General features: G+C 43.7%; 1 protein-coding gene and 1 pseudogene across 3 annotated transcripts in view; one reads left to right on the top strand and one right to left on the bottom strand.

Annotated features, from left to right (window-relative positions):
• Positions 1-26,370, bottom strand: part of FMN1 (formin 1) — a 370,459-nt gene that overhangs the window by 22,546 nt on the left and 321,543 nt on the right. For all 3 annotated transcript variants that reach the window (XM_036268755.1, XM_036268764.1, XM_036268772.1), the window contains 2 exons: positions 10,397-10,448; positions 5,246-5,395 (listed from right to left, as the gene is read on the bottom strand). In XM_036268755.1, the coding sequence (XP_036124648.1) occupies positions 5,246-5,395; positions 10,397-10,448 (202 nt within the window). The remainder of the gene's footprint in view (positions 1-5,245; positions 5,396-10,396; positions 10,449-26,370) is intronic.
• Positions 17,141-18,000, top strand: LOC118639975 (annotated as a pseudogene).

The raw sequence follows: 26,370 nt of genomic DNA, 5'->3' as shown, positions 1-26,370 counted from the left end.
TCTCTAAAAAAATCAATAAAAACATAAAAAAAAGAAGCTAGAATGAAAAGGAGAGCGAGAGACAATAATAGTTTCAAGAGGAAAGAGACTCAAAAGAGGTGTGTGTTTTTTTTTTTTAAATAAACAAATGTATAATTCTTACCACTTAAAAGTCTACTATCTCCTGTCCTTATTCATGGCATAGTTTTAATATTGCAGCAATAATTTAAAATTTATTGCTTGGGAAATAAGCAGGTTTTATGTTTTGTGATGATGATGATTCTGTTTATAAGTTAGCTTTTGGGACATTTACTGTTTGTGGATTTCACAGAACTGCCTTCAAATGTGACTTAGGAAAATTCAAAGTTTTCCCAGTCAACAAGAGGGTGATCTGTATTCTTAAAGGGGTCCCTTGAAATATGAAGCGTCTTAGCAGTTAAGTGTACACAAACCATTTAACCACACAACAGAGGGCCAGGGAAGAGAAAGTTAACTTGTGAGAAGTCACTGCAATGAACATGTATGCATGTCAGCAGGAAAGAAGATTTCAATAAATACAAATTTTAGTTCATGGAACTTTTTCCAGGAATAACTTTCTCATATAAAGAGAAGAATTCCTACCCTGCAATCAATGGCTCCTTTGTGGGTTGAGTGACAGTCTCGCTAAGTCCCCAACTCCTGCTCCTCCAGTGACCTGAGCAATGGGGAGCTCAGACAGCCTTTTTGGGGATCACCCCACTGCAGCTCGGAACTAGCTGCTGTCAAGGGATGCCAGTTGCATAATTAACCATAATAGCTGCAAACAATATACTTAAAACAAAACCCCAGTTGGTATTTAGCTGAACTAAAACAACAACAAAAAAAAACAATGGTGTAAATTATAGCTATGTGTATAATAAAATTTCTTATTTGCATTTCACATAAAACTCACCAAGCTCCTTATTCACTCATTACTTACCCATTATGGGTTTTTAAGTGGCACTTTTAAAGTTTGCTTTGGCTCGGGGTGAATTATTTGCCAAGACTTTATTCCTGGAGTCATGTCTCCTCCGGGACTTCTTTACCTTTTGGCAAATTCATAGCTCATTTTGTGGGTGGTAGTGGTTTGTGGCCTCTATGTATGCCTGTGTGGTCACATGTAGGGAGTTGTCTTAGGATATTGGTGGAACATTTCATAAGGAAGTGTCCTATATCTCAGAGTAATTAAAAAGGAAAAAGCAAAAGCGGAAAACTAGTAAATAATAAACAGAGCAGCAAAAATTAGGTTAATTTCTTGCAATAATGCATGTGCTTGAAGAATCTGCTAATTTAATACATGGAAGAGATGTATCTTACAAAAATTCACTGAATGCTTGCAAATCGAGAGGCACACAAGTTTGTGAAAAGGTAAAATTGAGGCCAAGCCTCAATTCTGAGAATAAAAATCTTGATGAACTTTTAATAAGCCATAAATGCAATGTTGGATACAGATAAGCAGAGGAAAATATTTTTGTGTGTATGTGGACACTTTCATTAAAAAATGTCGTCTTTAAGACCCACATTAGAATGTTAGGGGAAGAACTGAGGCATAAGGCAAGGTAGCTGTAGACATTTACCAACTCCAAGAGGGCCATGAAAACTCCCTGCCCCAAATTTCCCTCACTCACTGCCAAACATGGGCTTGGAACGCCTTCCAGTGTAGTCCCTAATGAGCTCGAGGCTAAAGGTAAGGAGTGTTTCAGAAACGAAACACACAGTTTTTCAGAATATTAGGAAGTAGTCTGGATTCATAGAGACTTCAGGCTAGAAGAGATCGTCCTGTATTCAGTTTCTGCTTCCTCCCAATGCGTACATTTTGCAGACTCAATATATCCTCAGGTCCCCCAGGTAACAATAAGTGGCTAGCTGAAGATCACATAGCAAATTAACGGCGTAAACATGCTGGTTTCTAATTCGCTATTTAGAGGTCTTTTTCACACCACCGAGCACTCACTGCCTGCGCTCCCATGGGTGAGAGAGGGCCCGGCACATTTCACTGGAGGAGGAGTTGCAGTAGTAGGAGGACTGATGGGTGGCAGAAAGAAGGTTAAGGGGCGGTACATTCTGGATTTATGCCTCAATACAGACATTTGCTATCTTTGCCTAACATTGGCTTAAATGACAAGGAAAGGTTTATGCCATCAACATACCATCAAACAGTAGCTTGCTCTTCTCCTGGATATAGTTAATCTGCTGGTAAAGCATATCGCCAGTGAAACACTGTCTCTTCTACTCAAACACAGCACGGTGCCCTGGCACCAGCTTAATGCTAGGGTTCACCCCTCACTCACAAGGCACTAGAACACTGGATGCTTTTTTGTTTAAATCCTCACCTGAGGATATTTTTCTGTTGATTTGCAGATAGAGTGGAGGGAGGGAGAGAGTGAGGGAGAGAGAGAGAGAGAGAAACATCGATGTGAGGGAGATGCACTGATTGGTTGCCTCCTGCACGACCCCAACTGAGGTACATGCCCTTGATTGGACTCGAACCCGAGACTCTTTAGTCCACGGGCCATCACTCTAACCGCTGAGACAAACTGGCCATGGCCACTGGACACTTTTATAGTCATTTGTGTGTTTAGAGATTGTTCTGGGTTTCGTGACAGACAGTTGTTACCTTGATATGAAGTGGCACCAGCGGAATTTTGCATCAGGCTAATTTGTTTTCATGAAAACCATACGAAGCAGAGCAAGACGTAAACAATATCTACCTCCTGAAATTGACCTCAAGTGGCTTAAGGTCATTTTCAATACTTCCATTGCATTTAGAAGCGAATCTGCCCTTTTGAAAAGATTATTATTGATCCTTCATTATCCCTAATATCTGGGGTTCTAGTTGGGCTTCAAATATATCTAAAAATCAGGTGGGTGTAATTTCTTCCAATGAGATTCAGACTATTGTTTTCTTTTTCTTCATAATTACAAGTCATCGGGTTTTCATTTGAACTTTATTTTTGAGGATGATTATGTACTATGTTAAGTTACCTCCTGACATTTAGTGTTGGAATTTATTAGATTTCTGGGAATAGTATAATAAAAAATGATAATACTGTATTAAACGTCATTAATTAGGTGTCAAAACAAAGTAACCATATTGTTTCTCACTTGAATTACAATAGAAGAATTCAAGTTAATTTGCTTATTTTACCATAATAATATGTGCTTCCAACCGTTTAAAAGCTAAAACCCTCAGCAGACAGAGGACAGTTATAAAAAAATCCTCACTGCACCAGAAAATCCGGGATATGAATCAATTTGTTTAACTGGCCGCGCAGTAATAAACAGAATGTGCTAACTTCTCTTAGCAAAGAGATTTTTGTAAACAGGCTGCTTCCAAATATATTTTATGAGCCGCCCATTAACTCAGATGTTGTTTGAGGCTGGAAGCCTCGGTGATCCATCTCGCACGGCGGCTGGGAGGAGGGGACCCCTGAAATCGCCCCGTGAGAAGCCCCGCGCGGGGTCCTGTGGAGTCGTGACCCTCGGGAGGTGTTGGTTTACAGAGCGGGCAGTGGGCAGTTCGCCAGCAGCACCCAGGAAGCAGCGCTGCCAACGCCCGTGGCCGGGAACCCCGCGTTCAAGGTCGCCACCGCCGCAGACCCGCACTTTATCCGGTCTAACTTCAGTGACGGGGGACAAAACTCCTAAATGTAGACTATCCTTCAGTATTTCAGCAGAAGATTATGACCATGAAAAGCAGTTCATTACCCTGTTTTTTTGGACCATTTTTAGGGCTCCACCCTCAAGGACAAATTCCCGAAGAACCACGCTCAAAATGTGAGGGGCGACATCCTAGCCAAGGCCCCCCATCCGGAGCCCCCTGCTGGGTGTCCTGGCCTTCAGCGTGGACGTGGGGAGGGGAGGAGCTTGGTGCTACCACTTTGCTCCGAAGCTCACAAAACAGGATTTATTCCGCGGAAGCTGAAAGGGTTCAATAAGGGATTGCAGGACCGGAGCCAATGGCTTGGGTGTCAAGATTTTTAGGATATTTTTCATGCTATTATCAATGACCTCTTATCTTAAAAATGTCACTTAACGATTCCTCTGCTTCAGCGTCCCCATACAATGAATGTACTCCCCTTAATTCCCAAGTTCCCTGAAAGGTAATGGTGGACAGATACCTCGATAAACATTTTTAAAGCAGTTTGACTTCCTTAGAAAGAAAGCAGGCTTTTGAAAAAAGTTCCCTAAGAAAATATTTAGGTACTCAGTAATACGGGGTCAGAAATCTCTTAACTTTGATCACTTAAAAAAAATAGCTTTTTAAGGTGAACTCGATAAGTGTACTGTGTGTGCATGTGCCGATCTATTATGCAATATACCTTTTCTCTGATGGCCAAGCAAAGAACAAAGGTCCCGAGCTAAGAAATCTTAGATCTCAATGCTTCGTGAGATAGAGATGCTTTAATTAAATACATCCTTTCCCTTAACTTGTAGAATTTTTTGGTCTCCTACCCCTCCACTTTGAATGCCATGCTTATGCTTCTATTCTGCAGGGGTGGTAGCAAGACCGTGTGGGGTTTAAATCCATGACACCCTTTGTAGAACAGAGACGACTTGATCAAAATAGTGATTGAGCAGAAATGCTGTTCTTTTTTTTTTTTTTTTCCTGATAACGGGACCAAAGTCAGCCTCTTTCTAAGAACAAACACACACACACCCACCCACCCCCGTATTCAGAGCTGAGGTTTTCCTTCTACCCCCAACTAATAAAACCAGGAGGCTGCAAGGAGGCCGAGCGGCAGGCAGTTTGATGTCCTCAGCAGGATGCGGGGAGGCAGAAGTGGCGTTGTAAATCCAGAGCGGGCTTCAACACTGCGTTAAGTGTGGCCTGAGTCTCAGAGACTTCCCTTTGATGCAAGTTCAGTATATTAATGGGAAAAGCATTCACTTTTATTTGTCTGTACTGTCTGCGACAGCAAGGCTGCCTCATTTAGCCTGGGCCAACATGAAAACACACGGAGAAGCAATCTGTTGCGAATTAGCACAGCTCCCCTTTCATTTACTAGCTAGTAATTGGAAGGGGTTAAGAAAGTGTAACTTATCAGACCACATGAATGTATCTGCTCGTGTGGACAGCAAGCCTCCCCGAATTTCCCTGAGAGCCCGGAGGCAATAACCCTTCCTCCTGTCCACTTGGCCTGAAAAACAACCCTGACGCGTGTGAAAGGTGCACGCTTGGTTGGGTCTGAGCAGGCGGTTTCCGAGACCCCCGACGGGGGTGTTGGTGACTCTGTTGGAACCTTACCTTTCTTTAGATATGTTTTTACTCTCCCGTTTCCAGATCGTCTTGAAGTCACTGCAGAACTCATACCACACCATGAACACATAGTTGGGAGTGATCTCCTTCTCACCAGACTTCGGCTTCATCCCAAAATATCCCACTGTCGTTTCAAAACTGCAGGAGGCAGGGGGAGAAAACGGTGAGGCAGAGGGTGAGAAACGGTCAACACGGTCTGGGGGAGGAGAGGGGCACGAAGGGGGGGGCTTCACACATGTCCGGTCTCTGTTATTGTGGCTTAGCCTAAACCCCAGAGAACCCATCTTATCCCTGTGAACACCGGCATGTGTAATTTCAGGGGGTATGTAGGTAAAACTTTCTGCATTTGTTCTTCACCTCAAATCTGTGTCATGTACCTGCTCTTCCTCTGAAGTTTAATGATGACACGCAGCACTGCTGACATACTGGCTCCGTGGCATTAAGCGGTGGTCAGTGGGAGAGTCCACTGGGAACAATTAATCGGTTGAGTGTTCCAGGAAAAATCAAGACTGTTCTCTCCTTATCCTGGCACCCGCCGGCTTGGTGAGCTGGGGTCACTCACTCAGCATCGGACTCAATTTTCTCAAGGGTAAAATAAGAGACGGAGCCTCTATGATCTTTAAGAAGGCTACATTTTAAAGCTTTATGTGATACAAGACTACAAACCACCAGTGTACAAAAATACATGTATGATTGAGGGCATAGAAAGGTTTGGGTGGAAAATCATCTTTGATCTTAATGAACAATCCCCAGTCGGGTCCAGGTTTTGCAAAGTAGATTCCCAGATATCAGCGAGAGCTCCTGACCCACCCCATGGAGGCTCGCTGCACACCAGACTCCCCGGGCCTCCCAAGCAGCCCTTCTTGGAGGCACCGGCTTCGCAGCAATTTATAGCTCTGCACTCAATCTCTCTACCCCCACCCCCCAGCCTCACAAGCTCATTTGCCATGAGCAAGAACACTTAAATAAATGGCTCCGTTTTCTAGGGTGTTGGAAACTAATCAAAGCAGGAATGACTGGCCAGGTTTATTACTCCTCAATGCTCTATCCTCTGTTCAGACACGGCCTTTTTTTGTGGCCATCCTGAAGACGGAGCTCCCAGTGGAACCCCATTCACTGGCCATTGTAAAACCCCGAAGCCCCGTTACTATTACGGAGCATACTTTCATCTCGCTCTCAGTTATTGGCCAATATGTATCTCATAAGATTTTATCACATTTCACAGATGAACTGTTAATTGATTCCATGGCTATGATTAGGCGAGATCCAAGTTGGAGCTGCAGCTCTGAGTCCCATAAATTCTTTGTGCTTCTGTAAATAATAAATCTGTTTTTAATGCAAATTAAAACTACTGGTCAGGGAATTTGGGTTCCCAGTTATTAAAAGACTGGAAGTGTCTAAGTGGAGAAAGGCAATAACTGCAGTAATTTCTTAAGGGACTCTCTTATAATACCAAACATGCCTATTCCGGCACAAAACCAGCCATGGAAGGAAGGAGCAAGGTCCACTTCCATCCAGGCGAGACTCCTAATTCTGTGGCTGGCGAAATACTGATAGAACTGAAGCGTCCTCGATGGCGTATCGCTTTATTTCATTCAAAATGAAAATTACATTTATTGTAGCACAGAAATACATAAGTAGAGAGGTAGGTGGCCTACAAGAACAGGCCATGATCCGCTCCTAGGGGCTTTTGATATGGAAGAGACTTATGTCAACTCGCCCAACATTCTCACTTGACAGATGAGAAAACAGAGACCTGGGAAGGCTGAATGTCCCCGTTTACTGGCAGAGTTGGGCCTATACCTCGGGTCCCCCGATTCTCTGGGAAATGCTTTTTCCTCTCTACCCTCCTGTGGCTATGCTCGCTGACACGGGCACTCAAGAAATAAAAGTTATTTTTTCCCCCTGTTTCTACTGTAGACACAGTTGCCCCTGTATCATACATGACATGCGTTCCCCCCAGCAGAGCACATCAGTGTTTTTTCCTCTTCCTGTGCTCGCCTTACAGAAACGTATTTATCCGTGCATTAACGAGAACGCCTTTCACTTTGAGTCTTCGGAGGAACACACGGTCTCCCTACTTTCCGGCAGGATACAGTGAAGGGCACAGAAACTCCTGTCACTGTACTTCTTGGAGCCCCTGACACCTGTGGCCTTACTCAGGGTCCCGACTGTGAGACCAGGACATGACATGCACTGGTGCGGACGCAGAGAATGACAGCACTGTCTGGGGGCCTTTCACGGAGCTTGAGGGAAGCAGGTCACGGTCCTGCGAGCCTCGGTTTCCCCGCTCTAATCTGAAGCTCACTGTACCCTCGCCGCCTCTCCTCCGGGAGCCATGAGGTGGGCGCTGTGAGGTCCTGCTCACGCACCCTCCAAGGGGGTGAAACCAAAGGAAAGACAGGACTTTAGCATTTCCCCCACTGCAGGTTTTGGGAATTAAGAAGGCTAGCGAACCTCTTTAGAAGAACCAGAGCAAACAGTCCCAGAGGACAGCCTGGCGGTGGCATCTCAGCTGTGCTGCAGAGCAAGCTGCTCTGAGGTTGTGCCTTGTTTGATCTCAGTGTTGCTCCTTGTTCAAAGAAAACCTAGCAGCTCGTCTACGAACCAACACTGTCTGAGAAAGTCCAGACTGCTGTCCTCCCCGAACAACCCTCTCTTCCTTTCAAATTCCATTTTGATGCACGGAAGACTGATGATTGGAAACCTTCTGAGATTTGGGCTTGAACATTATCGATATTAAACAGCCAGGATGGCCTGGCTGGTTTGGCTCAGTGGTTAGAGCATCGGCCCGCGGACCAATGAGTTGCGGGTTCAATTCCAGTCAAGGGCACGTACCTGGGTTACAATTCGTCCCTGGCCCTGGTTGGGGTCGTGTGGGAGGCAGCCACTCGATGTGTCCCTTTCATGTTGATGTTTCTCTTCCTTTCTTCCTCTCCCTCCCTCCCACTCTATCTGAGCAAAAATGGAAAAATGTCCTCGGGTGAGGATACAAACAAACAAACAAACAAACAGCTAAGATGAATCTCTCCAATGGACAAAGGGGCAATCATGCTTTGTGGAACTTCTATTTGTCAACAGTTGACCCTAAATCTGCTCTCAACTTGGAAACGTGGATGGATTTCTGACCATGTTTCAGAAGACGTTTTGACTTCACTCTAAACTATTCCCTGGTTCCTTCTCCCCCTGCTACAATTCCTTGTCTGATTCGTATCTTCTCAGTTCAGCGGAACATGTTTAAAGTGCAGACAGAGCCCGTGGCCGGCTGACAGTTTTACTTCTGCGGCGTTGGGAGGCTGGAGCGGAGCACCCCCCTCACGGCCTCACATCCGCGCCTTCGGAAACTGCTTAGGAAAAGCAAATGCTCCTTCGCCTCAGAGTAGACTGTTTCTCTTGAGAATAAAATGCAAGAATTTCCTAAATCTCACACGAGTATTGCAACACTGACCACCAATCTCCTTGAAGAGTGTAACCAAACAACTGTGGTTTCTGCATTAAAGATGGGATCGGACATATTTCATGTATGACATGAAAGCTAGACTACCTTCACCACAAAGTCACGGAAAACGCTGACAGCCAGAATTTATGACCCCCCTCGGCATGGCTAATTCACAGCAGCAGCTTGCGGCCCTCTAGGGTGGGCCCCCTTGTCCTCACGCAAGCGTCTCGAAAAGTATTAGACATTTGACATCCACCCCAGAAGCTGAATTTCTGCTTGGCCGGATCCCCACGTCCCTGGTTGAGGGTCCCTTTTACACATGCTGATTATTCCTGTCACCCAGACGAACCACTGTTACACACCAAGGAAGGGAAGCTTACTGTGGGGACAGGGCACAAAACAAAGGGGCGCAGACATCTGAAAATACAACCCCGTGACTGCTTTGGTTGTCAGGGATCACCACGTGAAGACGATGATGGCGATTCATGAACACGTCTGCGCTTAGGAAAACGCAGGATTTGCCTCCACCTCGCGCTCATCTGCGTTGTGGTTTTAGGGGCAACGGCAGTGGGAAGCGGCCAAGATGCTGGTACCCGCAAGCAGAGCAGGCCGCACCGTCTCCAGGCTCCCGGGACCCCGGGAGGAACACCGCTCCTCGCTGAGGTTGTTCATCTGCATTTAGTGAACTCTTCTCCGCACACGTTTGTGATGCGCATTTTCCCACGTGCGCTGTCCCCTGCTCTTACCTCTTCCTGAATTTTCTAGTACTTTTAGAATCGTACCAGCAAACTCTATCTTGGTTCTCTGCACTGAATATGAGACTTATCATATTCCCTCTGTATATTCCCACCCCACCCCCTGGGGGGGGGACGCTGGCCGACCTGGTCAACGGACACAAAGAAAAACCCCTGAGGGACACAGCTGGTCACTAGGCCTCCGCCACTCTGATGGCTGCTGAGGGACAGAGAGCCACCAAGAGGCTTGCGGTAGGGGAGAGGGTGAATGGGAGACCCTGAGGTCTCACAAATTCTGGGGGAGTTGTCCACATACACAGGTCCATCTCCTTCTCCCCACCATAGCCTCTAGGCTCCGAGGAAAGGCACAGCGCGTCTCTCAGGTGTCTGTGACAACTGGTGGAATCGAGCTGCAATACCGAGGAGGGTCGCGTGGTCCTGCCTCCTAGCGGAGCAACGGAGGGGAGGCCGACGGGTGGAAATTGCCTCTGACAGGTGATGCAGGTGAGTCACCTGCTGCTTCTCGAGGAGAAATACTGCAGAGTCCGGTTACAGGACGTTCACTGAGCTCTCCACAGACTGCTACCGTTCATGGAGGCAGAGCCTTAGCAAATGGGGCCAAAAGAGTGGCCAGTCAGACATTCTGCTACTGAATTAAGCCAGTCATGAGAGGAAAAATACTGTATGATTCCGCTTACGTGAGGAAACTAGAGTAGTGAGAGTCACAGAGATGATATCCCAGTGGTGGCTGGGGGAAGGGAGAGGGGAGGTAGGGTTTAATGGGTCCAGCGTTGCTTTCGGAGAAAGTGAAAAAGTTCAGGAAATGGACAGTGGTTATGGTTGCACAGCAATGGGAAATGTACTTAAAAAATACTGATAAAAATAATAATAATAATGATAATAATAATACTAATAATAATACAATGGCTAGTCAAAGAAAGATCAGGCTAAGTCAGAACTGCTTACCTTTTCTGTGCATTCTCCAAGTGACTTTCTTCCATTTTATGCTCTTTTTTGGCTGTGAAAGAGAAATATTATGATTAAAACAGTATTTTCTTCCATCATATTTTTTTGCGTAATATTCTAACTTTGATTATATCTGTTATTGAAATGTGTCTGAATTCAGAGATTGGCAGCCCAACCCAATGTCCTGGAGAAGGCACCCAATTCACTACATCTATCACTACTGCTTTCTTTTCCTTGTTCTTTTTAATCCTCTCTTGAGGACATGCTCAGAGAGAGGAAGATTAAGAGAGAGAGAGAGAGACATTGATGTGAGAGAGGCACATCGACTGGTTGCCTCCCACACATGCCCTGACCAGGGCCCAGGACTGAACCTGCAACCCAGGTGTGTGCCCTTGACCAGGAATCGAACCTGTGACCCTTGGGTGCTCGGGCTGATGCTCTAACCACTGAGCTACACGGGACAGGGCAATTATTATTATTTTTAATCCTCACCTGAGGATATGTTTTTTATTGATTTTAGAGAAAGAGGAATGGGAAGAGAAAGAGAAAAACATTGATGTGAGAGAGAAACATTGATCTATTGCCTCCTGTACGCACCCCAACTGGGGATCAAACCAGCAACCTAAGTATGTACCCTGACTGGGCATAGAACCCACAATCTTTTGGTGTATGGGATGATATTCCAACCAACTGAGCCACCGGCCAGGCTTAGCATTGATTTTAAAATGTAAATTTTATCAAGTTACTCCCATGCTTAAAATCTTCCAAGAGCTTGCCATCACCCTTGACATAACCTTTAAAGTCTTCACAACGTCCCCAAAGGTCCTCAAGTCTGCTCCCTGGCTCCTCTGTGATATCACCTCTTCCTTTCCACACTCATTCCTTTCCGGCTGGTAGGTCCCTTGCTGATGCTGAGCACACTGAGCACGTGACTGGGGATCTTTGCACTTGCCCCACCTCCGGCCTGGGCCACCCTGCCCACAGTCTCTGCATGCCAGGCTCCCTCACTCCATGGGTCTCAGCCTGAATATCACCTTCTCTGACCTCACTAAAGAAAGGATCATCCCTTTTCACCCATCCTCCTGCCCCCCCCACCCCTCCCTCCTCATGTGACCTTTCCCCCCATAGCCTTTATCTACTTGACACACTAAGTCATTTGCTCATTTGCTTATTATACGACCACTGAGTGTCAGCTCTAGGAAAGAAGTCACTTCACCTGGCTTGCTTTCAGTTGTGTATTAAACAGGGAAAGTGCCCACATATTAAATAAATTATTTTAGCTTAAGAAAGTATATATTGGCCCTGGCTGGTGTGGCTCAGTTGGTTGGGTGCCATCCCGTGCACCGAGAGGTTGCTGGTTCGATTCCTGGTCAGGGCACATGCCCAGGTTGTGGGCTTGATCCCCAGTAGGGGACGTGCAGGAGGCAGCTGACTGATGTTCCTCTCCCACATCGGTGTTTCTCCCTTCTCCCTCCCCCTCTCTAAAAACTCAATAGACTATTCTTTAAAAAACATGTATATATTGGATATAGATTGCTTAAAAAGAGAGACACTAGGTTTCTGAAACATAAAACTTTATATTTAGAATATAAACATAGGCTAAAGTAGATTATGTTACTTTAGGCCGGAAGAGGTTGTATACTTTATTCTCTAAGTCCATTACATTTCATCGAACAAAAATAATTTCTTTTTATAGTAACACGAGTTGGCTTTGCTATTACACCATTTTAGGTAAAGTCATGGTTTCGGTTATCTTTTGCGGTATAATTTCCCCCATCCCCCCAGCAGGAATCTCTGTGAATTAGTCTGGTTCTTAGTCAGATACAGAGAAGTGACCTATGTCTCTCACAGGCGATACCAAGTTCCCCAAAATGTGAAACAAACTAGTGGTTTGTTCTTATCCAGTGATTCTTGATTATGTGCAAGGTCAAACAAGAGGGAAGTTCTCCCAAGGCCTGAGTGACCTTCCTGGAGCACCTTTGCTGTTCTCCGTCACCAAACGGTTTCTAACTGGCTGCTTCCATACTGTGTTAAGCAGACTGTGGTCAAGCCGGCATTGTATATAAACTTAGTGACAAGAAATACCCTTCCCAAACTGAATTAAGCATTAGCGAAGGATTTTCAATGGCTCTATGAATATGGTTATCTGGAGGGAAAAACAGCATCCACATATAAAAATGGGTATTACTAAGATGCAATCTCCGAGGGTTTTGGGGAACAAAGCTCTCAGGAAAGTGAGAACCACCTAGAGATCTCAATTTTTCCTAAGCAAAGGGTCTGCACAGAAAAGAAATGGAAGATCCCTCCATGGTGTGACCTGGAAGCTCTCCCGGCCTAAAATACTTGTCCTGCCACAATGTGTGAACTTTCTAACCATGTTGTTATACATTTTAAAGTTAAAGTCTTTAAAACGTGCCCAGCCAGTGTGGCTCAGTGGTTGAGCATTGACCCATGTATCAAAAGGTCTGGCTGCCTCCTGCATGTTCCCAACTGGGGCTGGGGTTCGAACCTGCAACCCAGGTATGTGCCTTTAACCAGGAACCAAACCTGCGACCCTTTGGTCTGAGGGCTGACACTCTAACAGCTGAGCCAAACAGGCCAGGGCTAGTATGAGTTATTTTTTACAAAGGGTAGCAAGAAAAAAAAATGCAAAGCATGAACTGTTATCTCTGAAAGGAGACTCTCTCTGGGTTACTGAACTAGGGGCACTTGGGCAGCCGGAGCATGCCACATAGGTACTAGGCACAAAAAAAGGGAGAGACAATGTTTAAATTGGAGATGGCAAGTCTTAGATAAAAACTGCCCTTACCTACAACTTTGGGTAGCAGTGGCCTGAATTGATGCGTGGGATTTACTTAGACTTCTATTCTACAAAGCCACATGGATAGTATTTAGGTGCTACTTCTTTTTTCTTTTTAATCCTCACCCAAAGATATTTTTCATTAATTTTCAGATAGAGTGAGAAGGAGGGAGGGAGGGAGGGAGGGAGGGAGAGACATCTCACGCCTGAGAGAGAAACATCAATGTGAGAAAGACACATTGATTGGTTGCCTCCCCCACGACCTCAACCAGGGCCTGGGATCAAATTGCAACTCAGGTACATGCCCTTGACTGGAATCAAACCCAAGACTCCTTGGTCCACTCTAAGTGCTGAACCAAACTGGCCAGGGCTAGGCGCTTCTTTTTCAGTTTAAATTTGGTACTATGTGTGTGGTGGGTGGGAGGATAGGCTTCTGAGAAATTGGAGAAGTTGTCAGACACGGAAACAGCACCTGGGGAGACAGTAACAGAAGCCATCCCCAACCTTGCTCTTCTTCCTTTCATAAAAAAGGTGTCTCATTGTCTGCAATGAATTAAATATAATTATTTTCCAAATTGGGGGACTAAAGAAGCTGCTTAGAATGCTGACAGTCTAAGACAATAAAAGTGAAACAAATTAGAGCACTAAAAATGAGACTTTTTGCTTAATACCCATTCTGTCGTCCAAACTTTATGAAGGCTACGCATGCACTGTGACCGTGTGAGTCCCTGGAGGTGCTCAGGGAGGGCTGAGGGGTAAGTCTGCATGGTGACCTTCCTACAGCATAGGATGATGTTTCTGTCACTGCCAGAACTGTGCTGCTTTCCTTATACTTTAATTTTCTCCATTAAAGAAAACAGCTATTGCCCTGGCCGGTTTGGCTCAGCGGTTAGAGCGTCGGCCAGCGGTCCGGAGAGACCCGGGTTCAGTTCCCGCTAAGGGCACGTACCTCGGTTGCAGTTTGTCCCTGGCCTTGGTTGGTCGTGCGGGTGGCAGCCACTCGATGTGTCCCTTCACATCGATGTTTCTCTCACTCTCTCTCTCTTCCTCTCTCTCCCTCCCACTCTATCTGTACAAAAAATGGAAAAATATCCTCGGGTGAGGATTAAAAAAAAAAAAAAAAAAAGAAAACAGCTATTTTTCATAATTCCATGTCACAGAGAGAAAGCAGCAAGCAGCATCGCTTCTTCAGAAGGTATATTTATTTAAGAACGATTTATGTGGATTTTATCCAATGCAGCCTTTACTGAATAAAGACCATTTGCTTCTGTGTAAATCTGTAGTGCCTTGGAATTTTGTTTCCTGGTTCATTTCATGGCCATTTTCTCATTCGTTATCATAAAATCGCCCCACAAAAACAATTCTGAAATCCATAAGTACTGTGGCCTACCAAGTGAAGCAGAAATGGTTCTTTTTGTTCAATGGCTGTCGGCCCAAGAAATGCAAATCAGAACTCAAGATAGCTACATGCCAAGTTTTAAACCCAGCCCTGCCACGCAAGGGTCATGGACAAGTTGCATGTGTTTTGTGCTCCAGTTTTCTCCTCTGTAAAATGAAGATGATAATTCTTACCTCCCACATAGTTATGAGAGCTACACACCAAGGGAACAGTGCTTGGTGAAATCAGAATCTTCATAGTCAGATCTTGGATGGTTCTACATCATGCTGAGGCGGGGGTGGGGGGGCAAGCTTCCAACTGGACAGCTGTTCTGACAAAGTTAAATGCAGCTGTAGTCCAGTGGGAAAAGGCTGGGCTTTGCATCAGACGGATGTGGGTTGAATGTCTGCTCTGCCACTTTTTGACTGAAAGACCTTGAGGAAGTCACTTAATTCCACTGGAACTTACCCGTCAAATTGGAATGGTAAGATCTACCATGCAAGGTGGTTGTGACTGTTGGATGTGCTGAATGTGAGAGAGCAATGTAGTGAATAGCATGCTAGACACTCAAAAACGGCAGCCATGCATTACTGAACGCAAGCGCTAGTAATCACCCTTCCGGCTCTTCGACTTTGGATGGGTAACACAGACTTCCAAGCATAATGCTCCTTTCTTTTTTAAGGACGTCCACAGCCACGCTCAGGGGGCAGTACTTTTGCTTGTGATTGGTTTCGAGTCACAGCAGATGTCCTCTGCTCAAAACCTCAGCTCTTCCATTACACCCACAAAGCCAGCGTCCTTGACCACGGCTGCAGGGGCTTTTCTACAGAAGGGTGTTCCCTCTGTCCCACCCAAAGTCATTTTATTTGCTGTTTCATTCCATTTTGTTTTATTTAATCCTCAGGAGTGAAAGAGAGAAACTGATTTATAATTTTGCAAGTATGTGGGAGTTGAGGGTGGGGGTGTTTTGAGGGTGCAGGTACCTACGATTATTCTCACCTAATTTTTCCCCACTTTGTGATCATTGAGTATGCAACCTCTGATCTGATTAAATCAATCGCTTTCCCAATACTAAGTGAAAGATAATGATGCAGGATCTGTTTTTAAAAGGTAAGGTTTATGAGAGCAAAGAGTCCTTCTTTAAGTCCTAGATTATAGTGACCGATTGTAAGTCCCCTACATAGCACAATAAATCTGCTTTTCTCTATTGACACCAAGTTGTCAACTTAAAAGGCAAACTGAATACAATCCCTACCAAACATCAATGGCATTTTTCACATAACTATAATAATTAATCCTAAAATTTATATAGAACCACAAAAAAACCACACCTCAGAGACAAAGTAATCTGTGTGTGTGGGTGTGTGTGTGTGTGTGTGTGTGTGTGTGTATTTAAATTTTTTGTTTTGTTAATCCTCACCTGAGGATATTTTTCCATTTATTTATTTTTTTAGACAGAGTGGTAGAGAGGGAGGGGGAGAATGAGAGAAACATCAACGTGAGAGAGACACATCGACTGGCCCACTGCCACATGACCCGGGCTAGGGATGGAACCTGCAACCCAGGTACACGCCCTTGGCTGGGAATCAAACCTGTGACCCTTTGGTCCACAAGCCGATGCACTAACCAGTGAGGAAAGCTAGCCAGGGCTATAACATTTTTTAAATTGAATTTTAGAGAGAAAGGAAGGCTGAGGGAGAGAGAGAGAGAGAGAAACATTGATGTGAGAGCAAAACAATGATCTGCTGCCTCTTGCATGCCCCTCTCCAGGGGTCCAGCCCATATCTGCAACCCAGGCATGTGTCTCGACTGGTATTCAAACTGGCAACTCTTTGGTGCATGGGACAATGCCCAACCAACTGAGCCATCGTGTCCAGGACTAGCCAAAGCAATCTTGAGAAAAAAGAACAAAGTGGGAGGTATGTTATCTGATAGCAAACTATACTACATGGCTATAGTGATGAAAACAGCATGGTACTGGCATAAAAACAGACACATAGATCAATGGAACAGAATAGAGAACCAAGAAATAAACCCACATCTATATGGTCAATTAATCTATGACAAAGGAGGCAAGAATATACAATGGGGTAACAACAGTTTCTTCAACTAATGGTGCTGAGAAAACCAAACAGATATATACAAAAAAAAAAAAAAAAAAAAAAAAGCTAAACTACTTTCTTATATCATATACAAAAATGAACTAAAAATGGATTAAAGACTTCCATGTGGGACCTGAAATCATAAAAATTCTGTAAGAAAACATAGGCAATACGCTCATTGGCATTTGTTTTGGCAACTTTTTCTGGATATGTCTCCAGGGCAAAGACAACAAAAGCAAAAATAAACAAATGGGACTATATTAATTAAAATGCTTCTGCACTGCAAAGGAAACCATCAACAAAACAAAAAGGCAACCTACTCAATGGAAGAAGACATTCACTAATGATATACCTGATAAGAAGTTAATATCCAAAATATATAATGAACTCATATAAGTTAACATAAAAAACCACACACAACAATCCAATTAATAAATGAACTACTTTTTTTCCCATCTTGCAAGATGGTGAGGGAAAAACCTGAGAAGCCGGATACTAAGGAGAAGTAACCTGGAGCCAAGAAGGCTGAGGCTGGTGGCAAGGTTAAGAAGGGTAACCTCAAGGCCAAGACGCCTAAGAAGGGGAAGCCCCACTGCAGCCGAAACCCTGTCCTAGTCAGAGGAATTGGCAGGTATTCCCGGTCGGCTATGTATTCCCGAAAGGCCATGTACAAGAGGAAGAATTCCGCAGCTAAATCCAGGATTGAAAAGAAAAAGGAGAAAGTTTTTGCTACTGTCACAAAACCAGTTGGTGGCGACAAGAACGGTGGTACCCGAGTGGTTAAACTTCGCAAAATGCCTAGATATTATCCTACTGAAGACGTGCCTCCGAAGCTGCTGAGCCAGGGCGAGAAACCAGCATCCCTCCCGGGACCATTCTGATCGTCCTCACTGGGCGCCACAGAGGCAAGAGGGTGATTTTCCTGAAGCAGCTGAGCAGTGGCTTGCTCCCTGTGACTGGACCTCTGTCCCTTAATCGAGTTCCTCTGCGTAGAACACATCAGAAATTTGTCATTGCCACCTCCACCAAAATTGATATCAGTGGTGTGAAAATCCCCAAACATCTCACTGATGCTTACTTCAAGAAGCAGCAGCTGTGCAAGCCCAGGCACCAGGAGGGTGAGATCTTTGACACAGAGGAAGAGAAATGTGAGATTATGGAGCAGCACAAGGTTGACCAGAAAGCCGTGGACTTGCAAATTCTGCCAAAAATCAAAGTTGTGCCTGAGCTCCAGGGCTACCTCCACTCTGTGTTTGCTCTCACAAATGGGCTTTATCCTCATAAAATGGTGTTCGAAATTTCTTACAAAAACCTAATTAAATAACTGATCTCTTGTTTAAAAAAAAAAAATGAACAGACTGCTGGTGGGACCGTAAACTGGCGCAGCCACTGTGAAAAACTTATGAAGGTTTCTAAAAAAATCAACAAAAGGCCTACCATATGATCCAACACTTTATTTCTGGGTATTTATCTGAAGAAATCCAAAACAGTAATTTGAAAACACTAAGCACCCGTCCATTCATTGCAGCATTATTTATAATGGCCAAGATATGAAAGCAACTTAGGTGTCCACTGACAGATGAATGGATAAAGAAGGGGTGGTACAACGAAATATCATTCAGCCATAAAAAAGAACGAAGTCTTGACGTTTGCAACAACATAGATGGAATTAAGTAAAATAAATCATAGAACGACAAATACCATATAATTTCACTTATATGTTGAATCTAAAAAACAAATAAATGAACAAACAAACTCACAGATACAGAGAACAGACTGATGGTTGCCAGATGGGGGTTGAAGAGATGGGTGAAAAAGGTAAGAGGGATTAAGAAGTACAAATTGCCAGTTTATAAAAAGTCACAATGATGTAAAGTAGAGCATAGGGAATGCAGTTGATAATACAGTGATACCTCGGTTCTCGAACATAATTCGTTCCAGGAGGACGGTCGAGAACCAAATTGTTCGAGAACCGAAGCAATGAAACCCAATAGGAAATAATGGAAACTGGATTAATTCGTTCCAAGCCCCAGAAAATGCCTATTTACTGGCCTAATTTGTATATAATATGTAGAAAAACATAAGTCTCAACAAGAAATGAAAGTGTACAGTATGTCTAAGGGTTCAATTCAGTGTAAAGCGTGACTCTCTCCACAAAGCGTGACTCTCTCTCTGCACTCACACTGAGGACGCAAGCAAGGCGCGCTGGGCCGAATGAACGCCATTCGGCTCAACTCGGCTCATCTCGGAAGTTCGAGTTCCAAATATTTGTTCGGATTCCAAGACAAAAGTTTCTCGAATCTCCTGGTCGAATACCGATTTGGTCGAAATCCGAGGCGTTCGAGAACCGAGGTATCACTGTATTGTAATAACTATGTACGGTCAGATGGGTACTGGACTTGCTGAGGGAATCACTCAGTGAAGTATATAAATGTCTCATCACTAGTTGTATACCTGAAATATATAATATAATAATATACTACAATCTATAATATAATATAATATAATATAATATAATATAATATAATATAATATAATATTATTGTATGCCAACAGTAATTGGAAAAAAAAGGCAAACTGGATTATGTCACTGCTTTGATGATGTGTTCACTAGTCCCCCTCTGTCCATTTGAAGGACACACAACACACAGTAAGCCCTTCACGACCTGGCTCCCGCTACTTCCCATTAAACCCTCCAGGCTCGTCTGCTGGTCCCGCACTCCATCTGTTTGTTTACGCATTTATTTGGGCACATTGCTTCCAGTACTTTGAATACCTCTTGTCTGTTGCCTTTCTTCTTCCCAAACACCTCTATTGCAAAAGTCTTTTTCTTCCTTCAAAACCCAAGTTGTAGAGTCACCTCCTCTACGAAGCCCTCCGCATGGGCCTTTCCTTCGGGAAGAGTGGCTCTCTCGGGGGTGCCCCCAGCACTGCGCTCCCGTCCAGGGGACACGGACAGAGATCAGCTGCTGGCGGGCTGCTCACCCTTCCAGACTCCTTGCCTCTTGAGGGCAGTGACCAAAATGTACTCCACGGAGTTTCTCTCAACTAACACCCACTAGGCACTCTACTACCCCGACAGGTGGACACACCGGCAGCAAGTGACCCCCACACACAGAGCCCAGCCCCAGCTCATTATCTCCCCGCTGGGGCTGCGCTCATTTCCAGGCACAGCGAGCTCTCATCCTCCATTTTCTTTTTGCAACAAAATAGAAACAAGTCCAGCAGAGAGGACTATTTTTCATCCTGTTACATCCTGTTTTAGACTGATGTACTTTTTAGATGGATAGATCACAGGCACAAAGAACACCAACCCTTGAGTTTCTTCTGGTTCAGACAGAATTTTTAAAAAACAGGGTAAGGCAAAAATAGGTTTACAGTTGTTCTTGTGGAAAATAATACAATCATCAATAAATAATACAAGAATAAACTCTGTGTTTCACATACTCACCACCGCAAACTTACTTTTGCCTAACCCTGTATAGTAATGATTAAAAGTGTAAAGTTTTGATAAGAAAAATCACACTTCCTGAAAATATTCAGACTAGGATGATTCATCATCTAAATATATTAAAATATACAAATTTTTACCCCCAAGAAGGTGGCATTCATGCACTTGAAAGTGGCTGGAGGGGGGTCCCTCTTCCAAGAAAGTGGAGGCTGTCTGCCAGACATAATTAAGTCATACTTACGGATGCCCGTGTGGGAGTTAGTAAATTGTGAAATGAGGGGAAGGGATAGAGGTCGGAATATCTTCCAAGTATTCTTTCCGCAGTCTATTACACTTTAATATACCATGGTTTATAGACCTGACATGGCTGGTGTAAACCAACAGGACGCACAGTAAAGAAGCTGTTTTTATTACAGCTCTCCAAACAGAGGAGCCGGGTGATGCTAACAAGGAAACAAAGGGACCGCACTCTGCTTCACGTGGTGTCCACCTGATGAGTACACGGCAGGCATTTCTCATGCGTCACAGAATCTCCCCATCACGCACGTTCCAGGAGGGAAGAATGCCTTCGCCAACACAGGCAACAGCACACTTAGGATGGACACAGGGATATCTTTTTAACATTTACTTGAGAGGGGAAAATATAAATATGTGGACCCACGGGGTTTTGGAGAGGTCATACCCTTACATATTTTTCCCTCTGGGTATTGCCCACGGAGGATGTCCTCCTAGCTGGTCTTCCAATCTTAATAGTTTTCCTGGTTCTGGTTAAATGAGAAGAACGATCATTACTGGTCTCGTCATAGAGTTTACATTTGCAAATGTCTAGTTAGATGGTGAATCTGAAGAGCATATGGGGCTATTTGTGAGATTTTCCTGTGTGAAATGGTATGAGGTTGTGTAAAAGCATGATTCCCAATATATGGGTATAATTTGATTTCCAGGTCACCTGTCTAAGGCTAAGCGGACTAGAAAACTCAGCCTTTCGATGAAAGTACCAGGTAGAAGAACTTGTATTAGAAGACTTTGAAGAGGTCTTTAGAGTCATAAAATCAAAGGAACCCAGATAAAAGGAGTCTTAAGAGTCATCTAGTCTCTCAGGCTGATGTTTGAGCCAAGATCCTCTTGGGTTCTATCAGACTTCCCAGATCTCATCTTCTTCATTTTTCCCTGCCATTTCCAGTTGCCTTTTATAAATGAACCTGAATATTTTTATGGGCATCAAAGAAAAGCAAAATGCTGGCATCTCCCAACTTGGGTACCTGGGGCCTTTCTCAACCCAAGTTCCTCTGAATTGCAGAACTCGAAAAATGCTGCGAACAGCTGTTATTAATCTCTTTCCCCCAGGTGCATATAAGTACCATTCGAGATGCATAGGGGGATGTTAACTCTTCGACACAATGGCTGCCTCAAAGCATTGGGGCTTAATTCTCTCATAAACGGTTGAAAACAGTCCTAATGCCAGCAAGCTTACAAATGACCTATGATTTTAAGTTATTTACATTTTTCCATTTCTAAACCAAGCCTTGATAATATTCAACACCTCATAAAATATCTTATTGCCATAATTTGAATGAGAAAAATCTCCCTGATTATGTAATAGAAAGAATTAGACTATTCTTTACTATTCTGTGATGACTATAATCATTATTTGTGTCAGTGATGAATAGAGTTTAAGAGACTACAATAGAATTCTAAGTGTTCATTAGATTGCGCATCTGGTTTTTCTCTATAGTAGTACCTATTGCAAAAGTAAACATTTTATCTGTTCACATGTCTAGGAGGTAACCAGGTTATGAGTATAACTGGAATGTAAATGAAGTATATGTATTCACTACTTGTGAATGACATGATTCAGCCCTCTGTACAAGCTGTACGGCTCCTTTCTTCAATATACCTTCACCTAAGATGAGACTTCTGCCCCCACAGGTAAGGTTTTCAACCACTCATGATAATGACACAGTATCAACCTTGAGACTTTATGAGGAACTATGCTCCTTCTTCTTGAAGCCAACCATCTACCTAGCTGCTAACATTCTACTCTCTTTCCCTTTGCGTCTGCCTAATCCAGTCAAGTCCCTCAATCCTGTACAACGATCTGTACACTTTTTTGGCTTCAAGGTGATACAGATGCAATTACTTGAGAAAGTTGATAGGACAGTATAATTTATAACAGACTATAACCTACTCCAACAATTTAATTTTATAAAAGTGAGACAATGGATTTTCAAGTTGATGAAGTGACTTTCCTGGGCCACACTAATAGTGTCAGAATCCAGGTCTCTGGATCCATAATCCGATATTCTTTCCAATGCCTGCTGCTGCTGCCCGGGGGCGGGGCCAGTGTCTGTCTCTGGAATTCTCAAACACACAGGGGGCACCTTGGAGCCACACTGTACGGCACATTTTTCATAAAAGTATGTACATCAGAGAGAAGGTGCCAAGATGGAATTTCAGCTTTCACTCTACATTTCCTGACTCTTGATGCTTTAAAACAGACCATGGGGGTAACATTTTAGAATGATCTGGTGAGAGGCTCATTAACAGTAATGGGAGTCAGGTGGCTGCAGTCTCAACCAGGGCCTGAAATTCTCCATGTATCTCGTCTTCCAGGCCGATGTTGACCTTTAACTTATCAGCATGAATAGAAGTGACATGCCATTTGTAAAAATGATTTTTCTTCGTCATTTTTTACAATAGATGCTTCTATATAAGCATATTTAGAAGACAGGATTTTGTTAGAGAAGAGCCGTACAGAAAGGCTGTTTCCTGTGGTGCCTACCCAGTCTCAGAGCCAGTTCACTCCCACGGGGAGGCTCAGAGCTCCTACCACGCTGGAGGATTTTCCCAGGGTCATGGAGGAATAGTGAACTCTGTCCACAGCTTCATCGTTCAGGGAGCAGACACCTAGTGAATCATCATTGAGGAAATATTAGGAATTGCAAAGAAGCTAGATTTCTAAAAGTGAGCTGCCCCCATTTGTTCCATAAAGAACCTCGGGGACATTTCAAAGACAATGGGGTTCAGAGCCATGAGACTCTCAGTGACCTCTGGTGATAAACTGCAGGATACTAGCGCGGGAGGAGGGCTCCTTTCCCACACACCGCTGTCCCGCCTTGGTATTAGCACTAGCCTAAAGGTGTCTAATTTTTGGAATGCATGGGCTGTGTTGTTGTTTTTTTAAAATTTTATAGCATTCAAAATGCTTAGCACTGGAGACTATAATTGTTTTTAAAAAAATATATTTTTTAACCTCACCTGAGGACATTTTTTTGCATTTATCTTCAGATAGAGCAGGAGGGAGAGAGGGAGGAAGAGAAAGAGAGAAACATCGATGTGAGAGAGACACATCGAGTGGCTGCTATCCTTATGACCCCAACCAGGGCCGGGGACAAACTGCAACCGAGGTACACGCCCTTAGCGGACATCGAACCCGGGCCTCTCCGGTCCGCAGGCCGACGTTCTAACTGCTGAGCTAAACCAGCCAGGGCGAGACTATAATCTTAGTGTTAATAAATTAATAACTTGTTGCTGCATTAATTGGTGAGAATGACTACAAAAGCAGCTGCTAATATAGATTTGAGGGCAGGTTCAACAGCAGAGTGGTAACAGGATCCATGACCATTTTTTCTTTCTTATGTAAAGTAGTGCTTTCTATTTATTTATTTATTTTTTTATCCTCACCCGAGGACATTTTTCCATTTTTTGTTCAGGTAGAATGGGAGGGAGAGAGAGGAACAGAGAGAGAGACATCGATGTGAAAGGGACACATCGAGTGGCTGCCACCCGTACAACCGACCAGGGCCGGGGACAAACTGCAACCGAGGTACGCGCCCTTAGCGGGAACCGAACCCAGGTCTCTCAGGACCTCAGGCTGACGCTCTAACCGCTGAACCAAACCGGCCAGGGCTAAAGTAGTGCTTTCTAAAAGCAAGGGTCTCGTTTATTTATTTTACTCATGTATTTATTTATTCATTTTTTAATTTCATAGCATTTTAGTACTTGATTTTCAACAAATTTTCTTTAAGCACCACATTAACAAATCAGGGGGGGAAAAGTTCACCAACTGGCTTCTTTGGGTTTCCCACATTTGCCTCTGATGACTCCATGTTATTTAGGGAAACACTTGTTCTTTGCACCTTAACTTGTTCATCTGTACACTGGATAAAATCAAACCTCACACTTGAGAACTTTGGAGCTAGAAGAAATGTAGGAAATTACCTAGTGTAAACCTCTCATGCTACAAATGGCTAAGTTAAACACTAGGGGACTGAATAAATAAATATTAGATTTATGATAACAGAATAGTGTACTGGACCATGTGTGACCCCACTGGCCAGAGCTGATGAAATCCAAGGAGAGTCAATCCACTGGCTGATCAGTTGCTTATGCAAAAGATTAGTACAACTGACTAAAATAATATGATTGATGGTGGTGGCAGCGATGATGATGACGACAGATATTCACCGGACACTGCATGTATGACAATATGCTAAGGGAATTACACAGATCATTCAACCTTTTCAACGCACACATCAGATGGATTCTGTACCGTGGGTGACAGCAGAGCCAAAGCTTCACAACGCTCCACTGCTTTCTAGCTGCTGGCCTTGGACAAGTTGTTTAACTTGGCTAAGACTGATTTTTCTAATCTACAAATGGTGGCAACAATAAGATCTATATTAGACAGGTGCTGTAATAATTAAATGTGATGTTTGTGAGGTGTTCATCCATTGCACCTGGAACATTAGCTCAGTCACTGTCAATTATTACAATCATTACCGTTACCACCACCACCACCACCACCACCACCACCACCACCACCACAGCAAGGCTTAGTCCTCTAATGACGTCCACCTGTTTCACTTTTCGTGGGTTCCCATGAGCCATGTCTGAGCAACTGAGCCTCCTGTTTTCCCTTTAGTAACATGTGTCCCTACAACAAACTCCCCAAGACCTGAAGCAAATGTGCTAGATCCAAATGCCTCAAATTATGCTTTCAAACAATATGCTGGGAAGATGCTATGGCATGGTTATAAGTACAAACATTTAGACTGCCCTGGCCAATTTGGCTCAGTGGCAAAGAGTCAGCCCATGGACCAATGAGTTGCAGGTTTGATTCCGGTCAAGGGCATGTACCTCGGTTGCAGTTCGGTCCCCAGCGCAATTTGGGATCGTGCGGGAGGCAACCAGTTGATGTGTCTCTCTCACACCAATGTTTCTCTCTCTCCCTCCCTCCCACTCTATCCAAAGATAAATAGAAAAAAATCCTTGGGTGAGAATTTAAAAAATTTTTTTAGACTATAAAGCAGTGGATATGGTGTCACTAAAATTACATAAAAATTTATATTGCAGAAATAAATGATACATCTATTTTTAAAAAAAACCGAAGTTGTACTAAAATATTAAAGTTGCAATTTCTGCTTCTCTGGATAACAGACTTTTTGCTTTTCATGTGTTTTTAATTGTGTTGCAAAGTATTAGCCTCATTTCACAGAACAAGAACAAAACAAAACAACAGACGCCGTGGAAGCAGCCGCGGAGCGTTGGAAACGAGGGACTTGCCTAAGGCCATACAACTAGTTTGGGGCCAAAAAGACAGAACTTGTCCCCTTCAGTCTAGTTTTCACTGTGTCACATCGTTATTCTTTATAGATTCCAGCTTAAAAATGATAAAATTGTCATATCACTGCACAGTAGAAAATGAGAGAAACAAGAAGTCATAACTGAAAAACGAGTATTTCAATGACGAAGTTTAACCTAAATGTACAGTCACCTACATTAAAGTCCTACAGTCCTTTGTTTATGCCTTCCATAGAGACACACAAATGTGAAATTCTATGATCTCTATGAAGTAACCATCCACATATTTTCATAAATTGTCCAGAAATATATTCAATATGAAGAATGGTTTTAATCACATTTTAAAGACGAAAACCCAGATAAAAAGCCGTTATGCATGGTCAGAGATCTTAATAGCTTAAGATTGATCTTAAGTAATCAAAAACGAAGAGAGGGGGTGGGAAAGCCATACCCGCATATCAGATAAAATATAATATGGCACCCAAACCTTCCCAAAGATTTCTTCTTCGTCTAGGTTTATCTATACTAAACCCCTGACATCTTTGTTCACAAGACATTTGTTCAATGACGGAAGCTCTCCCTCTAGAGAATGTGTTCAGATGTGAGTGATGAACATGAATGGACCACCGGAATGCCCAGTAGGTAATGACAAAACACCCA

Source organism: Molossus molossus, unplaced genomic scaffold (genome assembly GCF_014108415.1).
Source record: "Molossus molossus isolate mMolMol1 unplaced genomic scaffold, mMolMol1.p scaffold_m16_p_1, whole genome shotgun sequence".
In the NCBI taxonomy this organism is placed as follows: domain Eukaryota; kingdom Metazoa; phylum Chordata; class Mammalia; order Chiroptera; family Molossidae; genus Molossus; species Molossus molossus.
Note: the sequence above shows the minus strand (reverse complement) of the source record. Positions and strands in the feature narration are given on the sequence as shown.